General features: G+C 36.3%; 1 protein-coding gene across 1 annotated transcript in view; it reads right to left on the bottom strand.

Moving 5' to 3' along the window:
- Positions 1-2,256: 2,256 nt before the first annotated feature.
- Positions 2,257-6,827, bottom strand: part of LOC107558519 (cytohesin-4-like) — a 10,961-nt gene continuing 6,390 nt past the window's right edge. The window contains exons 8-13 of the mRNA XM_016242173.1: positions 6,204-6,352; positions 5,049-5,160; positions 3,364-3,440; positions 3,220-3,291; positions 2,614-2,768; positions 2,257-2,545 (exon numbers count right to left, since the gene is read on the bottom strand). Coding sequence (XP_016097659.1) covers positions 2,461-2,545; positions 2,614-2,768; positions 3,220-3,291; positions 3,364-3,440; positions 5,049-5,160; positions 6,204-6,352 — 650 coding nt within the window. The 3' untranslated portion in view covers positions 2,257-2,460. The remainder of the gene's footprint in view (positions 2,546-2,613; positions 2,769-3,219; positions 3,292-3,363; positions 3,441-5,048; positions 5,161-6,203; positions 6,353-6,827) is intronic.

The following is a 6,827-nucleotide window of genomic DNA, read 5'->3' as shown; positions in this document are numbered from 1 at the left end:
GAAAAAAAAAAAAAAAAAAACGTTTTGTCTCTAGAGCTGTCACAGACACAGATGCGGTTATATTTTACTGAAAGTAGCCTGACAACAAATATTTTGTGTGATCAGAGACTCATGAGTGGCGTTCGCCCTCTGCTGGTGGCTCTGAGCATCACACACACACACACACACACACACACTCTTCACTGAGCTCCTGCAGCGGACTCGCGAGAAAGCATGCTGTAAGAAGTAAGAAGTGCGTCATTTGAGACACAGCCAGAAATGCACTTCTGCTTTTATTCGGTGTTTGACCTTGTTTAGCCGGATCTCTCTCTCTCTCTCTCTCTCTCTCTCTCTCTCTCTCTCTCTCTCTCTCTCTCTCTCTCAAATAAAAAAAACTTTAAAAATTTGCTTTATTGGCATGACTAAAAAATACAATAGTGCCAAAGCTTGGAAAATATGTGAAGAAACATAATAACAATGAAAGACCAAAATAATAGACGAACATTATAACAATTTAAGCTTAAATTCTCTGTGTGTGTGTGTGTGTGTGTGTGTGTGTGTGTGTGTGTGAGTGTGTGTGAAGCAGCTCTGACCATAAAAAGGATCCATGGATTTACTGCAACAGCTCTGAACAGGAAGTGACCACAGATGAGTGTGAATGTAATGAGCTACACTCTTGCAGTCAAGAAGAACACTTAAACAGAGACCGAGTCCAGACCAGGACACTGTATAGAGCTGTTACCAATCAAACGAAATCACTAATGAAACAATACATTCATCTTTGCACTGCAGAGGTGGAACAGAAGTTGCATCAGAGTTGGTACAATTACAACTTAATGTTTAATGTTATGAGATGAATGTTTTATATATAAAATTACCCCCTTGTACTACAACACTACTACATTCACCGATGGAAATATGAACAAGAAAATACATCTGTCCATCAGAGAGCATCCATTCAGCCTCCACGGCTCAGATGAACACGTTTCCTCAGATGCTCCTCATGGACTCATGCTGAAGAAACTGCTTGTGTAACTGGTTAAATCTGAGGTTTTTAGCATCATAAACACTACAAATGAACGATTAAACTGCCCTGGACCTTCATGAAGCAACCGGCAGATGTCACATGCTCATGTTCTGATGGAGGAAGTGAAAGCAATGATGAGATCATTTCACGTTTCCCTTTTTAAATGTTGCTGTTGCGTGAATAAAGACCAGAGCGCAGAGCTTTCATCCTTCCTACAGACGCTAGAAGATTATATTCACGTTTGATTCTGCAATCCTCTTTACTGACAGATTTATCTTCTACATGCACTTCCCCTAAATCTGTTTGAGATCATGTTTTAGAAGGTTAAAATAAGATCACACACACTACTGCTGGGGTCGGTATCATATTTTTAAAGTTTTTGAAAGAAGTCTCTTCTGCTCACCACGGCTGCATTTATTTGATCCAAAATACAGTAAAAATAGTGAAATATTATTATCATTTAATACAGCTGTTTTCTATATGAATCTCTGTTAAAGTGTAATGTATTTCTGTGATGCGCAGCTGTATTTTCAGCATCATTCCTCCAGTCTTCAGTGTCACATGATCTTCAGAAATCAGTATAATATGCTGATCTGCTGCTCGAGAAACATTTCTGATTATTATCAATGCTGAAAACAGTTGTGCTGCTGAATATTTCTGTGGAAACTGTGATACATTTTATTTTTCAGGATTCACAGATGAATAGAAAGTTCAAAAGAACCGCATTTATTTGAAATAGAAAACTTTTGTAAGTCTTTACTGACACTTTTGATCAATATAATGTGTCCTTGATGAAAAACTAGTCATTTCTCTCCAAAAAAAAAATCTTACTGACCCCAAACTTTTGAACAATAATTGGTCAAGAACTAATTTAGCAATTCTGTCTGTTTCAGAGAGCAAATAAATACACAAGAGAAGCGGGTCATTTACAAAAATATTTTAGCAAATGTTTTTACATGAAAAACATTTGCTACAAAAAGTCAAAGTAAATGTGTATGTCCTAAAGGGGAATCGATCCGGCGCGGCACTGGAGCATCATCAGACGTCTCTGTAGGTTTCCACGTTAAATCTCAGTGTCTCTTGATGATCTCAGCTGTTTCTCCCGGAGGACAGTGAGGTTAAATAAACATTCATTGCCCCAAAAGACACCAGTAATCTCACACGTGTCTCAAAAAAGTCAATAAACTCGATAATGTCTCAAATATGATCTCAGTCATATTTGAGACATTATCGAGTTTATTGACTCAAATATGATCTCAGTCAATTCTCTTCAAATGAGCCGAGCTGCTCCACATTCAGTTCACAGATTTATACTCCGAACTATTGACTCTTTTGGATCTGTATGTCTCGGGAGAAACATGTGAGACCGAGCTGATCTCCTGAGCTCTGAGTGAGCTTTAATAAACAAGCGGTTCTGTCTGTTTGTAGTCGTAGTTTCGGTCGTTTCGGTCTTTTCATAATTTCTCTGGCACTTTGTTGATGACTTTCTTCTTGCGGATGGACACCAGATCATAGAAGGGGTCTTTAGTGATGCTGGCCCTGTGGAGACACGACACACGCATGTCAGACGAGTCACGTGTGTTCAGACGTGTTCAGTGCATTCCTACCTGATGGACTCGATCCAGTCGTCTCTCTCCTCGGCTGAAGCGGCGCAGATGGTGTACGACTGATGCTTCCCTTCCACCACACGTCCATCCGTCTCCGTCTTACACGCCTTGATCTTCTGACCCCGGCTGTTGGGGTTATACAGCTCCAAACAATACTGCACACAGGTCAAAGGTCACAGGTTAACCAGTGCTAATGATACCACTCCCTAAACACACACCGGCTCTTCTACTTCTAAATCTGAGTTTCTCAATCAACATTTCCTCATGAGAATCTCAACATTTGAAACATTATTAAAATCAGAAGTTGCATCTGGTAATATTATTTAATGGACCTGAACTGACATGAGCTAACAGTGGTCCATTGCTAACAATTTCTATTAACTAAGGTTAACAACGATTAATAAATGCAATGCAAATGTATATCACTGTTCGTTAATGCGTTAGCTAACATTAACTAAGGGGAATTTATTGTGAAGTGGTACTAATATTTGATTATTGTCCTTCTCCTTTGGCAGCTGGCCAAACTGCAGTGTAATGTTTGTGTCCACTGTTTAAAGCAGTTACTCATTGCCGTTGACTAGGTTTAGGTTAGTAGCACAGTCTCACCGGTTTGCGTGGAAACATGACTTCCCTCACGCACAGATTCTCCAGAGGAATGATGCCGCGAGGCTCTTTGTCCTGAACACAAACACACAATCACTCCTGATCTACACACATGCATGCATTCAGAGAGACGGCTGCTGTTCTCACCGTGGTAAATTCAAAATAATACAGACAGTTATCAGTCAGAATGAACCAGCGTCTCTTCCACGTCTTCACACGGCCGCCTGCCGACAGATAATACATAACACTGTCAGATGATCGTATTCTTACAGTCTGAGCTTCTATTCGACACAAAGACCATGAACCATGAAAACTCAAAATTATTTAAATGTCTTAATTATGCTAACAAAATGTGACGTTAAATGTCATAATTATGAGATACTAAGTAAAATTATGACATACTAAGTCCTAATTATGAGATAAAAAGTCAAAAACATGACAAAAGGTCACAAGTATGAGATAAACTCAAAATGACTTTAAAAGTCGCAAAATGATGACACTATCGAAATTATGAGATAAAAGGCAAAAAAGCTTAATTCTATCATAATTTAGATTTTTTAAATTTTTCTTCATAAATATAACTGTATGCAGTAATTTTCAACTTTATCTCATAATTATGAATTTTTGTCATAACTTTGTTATAATTATGACTGTCAATTTAGATTTTTAAAACTCATAATTATGACGTAGTATGTCAATTTCAACTTTTAAAGTCATAATTTTGACTTCGTTTGATCTCATAAAATAATAATGATGACTCATAATGACTTAAACTGCCTCACAAATGACGCACTATACACTATGCACTTATACACTATGTAATCAACCATGTAGTGTATGAATTATATAAGGTTGTTCATAATCATTCATAATCAGAGTCTGGTAGCCCCTCCCCCTTCGTTACGTAATTAAAGCTGCGACAGTCGAGTGCAAAATGATGACACTATCGAAATTATGAGATAAAAGGCAAAAAAGCTTAATTCTATCATAATTTAGATTTTTTAAATTTTTCTTCATAAATATAACTGTATGCAGTAATTTTCAACTTTATCTCATAATTATGAATTTTTGTCATAACTTTGTTATAATTATGACTGTCAATTTAGATTTTTAAAACTCATAATTATGACGTAGTATGTCAATTTCAACTTTTAAAGTCATAATTTTGACTTCGTTTGATCTCATAAAAATTAGACTATCTCATAATGACTTAAACTGCGTCACAAATGACGCACTATACACTATGCACTTATACACTATGTAATCAACCATGTAGTGTATGAATTATATAAGGTTGTTCATAATCATTCATAATCAGAGTCTGGTAGCCCCTCCCCCTTCGTTACGTAATTAAAGCTGCGACAGTCGAGTGCATGAAGTGTCCAACATTACACACTTCGCTTTTTCGGTTATTTGAGTGCATCATCCTGGTATTTCAAGTGCACTTTTCTTTTTGGAATTTTCAGTGCGAACACATTCTTTGCACTATTTATAACTACATGATTTGGGACGCACCTTTAGTGTGTCAATTCCAACTTTTAAAGTCATTTTGGCTTATTATGCCATAATTACAGATGTTTCTAGAAGTTGTTGATCATAGGCCTCATTGACCTGAGCTTATGCACCTCAGTTTTTGAGTGAACATTGCCAAAACTCACCACAATTAATGCTTTTTTCACCACAAAACTGAAGAGCATGAGCTATGATGACTATGATGCTAACATGAGTCAGATTTTATAGACTTGACTGTTCATGTTATAAGCAGTGCAGATCAAAAGCAGTTGAATCTTTGTAATATCTAATGCATCTGGTCTCTTCTGAGCTGGGTTTACCCAGTTTGAGCAGCCAGCCCTCTCGGTCCGGGTTGAAGAAGGTGTGCGTCAGATCGTTCCCATCATCCTCTGGGATTTTAAAGGGTTCGTTGCGTATGCTGTTGTACAGATTCTGTTGATGCAAAGAAACACACATTTTCACCAAAACACATCAATACCACGACCTTCCTGTTAGTGCTGCTTATTTATATAAATATACACCACCACTGATGAAATTATAACATCCTCACGAGGCTTCAGTTTTGTGTTTTGTTCCTCACAGCATCTAGTGTGGCCATTTCTATAACACCAACAATCAAGACACTTCGCAAGCTTCGAGAAGGATAAAAACTGAAGAATAAGTCTAATCCAGTTACAACAAACCATTTCCATTAAAGGACGGTATTTTCCCCTTAAAGTGATTTCCAGGGGCATTTCTGAACCTTAATAAGGGCAAACTATCTAACATTATTAAATGTGCACATCATCTTTCATGGAAATTCATGTATTCATTCAATAAATGCAATTAGAATAGTAAGACACAATGGGGCTGTTACCAATCGAATGAATCCAAAAATCCATCTTTGCACTGCAGAAGTGGCAGAAAAACTGCATTTATTGAGATTTAGATATGTTTAATGCAGCTCGGATATGTAATGAATGCATTTACACTAACTGCATAAATAATGTTCGAAGATTAATGTGTTAAATATAAAATATACTTAAATTAGAACTCTGAAATGACACCTTAACTATGAAACTTAAACCAGGTGGCGACAAATCACTCAGTCACTGATTCACTCATTCAACTGATTCATTCAAAATGGCTGATTCATTTAGGAATGCAGTGACTTGCTGATTTCAGAACTGTGTACAAGTATACTACTCTTACGATAAAAAGTAAAAGTAGTATTCTAGAATGCAGTTTTGAATATAGCAACTGTCTTTATGAATGGGTTTTTGAATCATTGATTCACTTGATTTGTTCAGAAACAGTGAATCATTCAGGAACGAAACACCACCGTGTTGATCGTGTTGGTGAAACAGAGCAAAACAAGCCATACTGATAATATTGTGTCTAAAATGAACATCACTTAATATCAGCTTGAACATAACATTACCTTGTATTTATTTATTATATGCCACTGTATAAAGTATAAAATAGTGGCTGCTCACCGTCAGAAGCTCGTCGGGCAGATCTTGTCCGTTGTTAATGCCGCGGTTCATGCTGATGAATCTCTCGAGAGAGGTCTTGTCCTTCACGTTGGGATTGTGCAGACTCGTGTTCAACATGATGATGGCAAACGACAGGATGTAACACGTGTCTGACGATCACAATAACAACAATAATAACTCATTATTTGTCATTCGCTCAAAAAAAATCAGGCCTAAATTTTATATTTATGCATTTCAATTGCATATAAAATATCCATTTGGATTAAACTTAATGTGATGCATACTGTATTTCCCAGTCTATTTGTTATTTTATTAACTATTGGCATTTAGATTTTATTTACATAATTATATTTTCAATGCATTTATTCTAATTGCTTAGAAGCAGCATAACCTACATAGCAAAAAATGTAATTTTGTGACCAAAATATATTTTAAATATATGTTGTTAGCAGTGACACTCAATGAAATATATTTTTGAAATAGAAAACCCTCATTTACCAAAATATATTTTAAAATGTATTTCAGGGGCAAGAAAATACATCCTACATTTAGACTAAATGCAAATGTGGATGGAATAGTCAAAAGATCAAAATTAATAATGATTTAATAATGTTTATATATATA

Source organism: Sinocyclocheilus grahami, unplaced genomic scaffold, assembly GCF_001515645.1.
Source record: "Sinocyclocheilus grahami isolate Dianchi unplaced genomic scaffold, SAMN03320097.WGS_v1.1 scaffold647.1, whole genome shotgun sequence".
NCBI lineage: Eukaryota > Metazoa > Chordata > Actinopteri > Cypriniformes > Cyprinidae > Sinocyclocheilus > Sinocyclocheilus grahami.
Note: the sequence above shows the minus strand (reverse complement) of the source record. Positions and strands in the feature narration are given on the sequence as shown.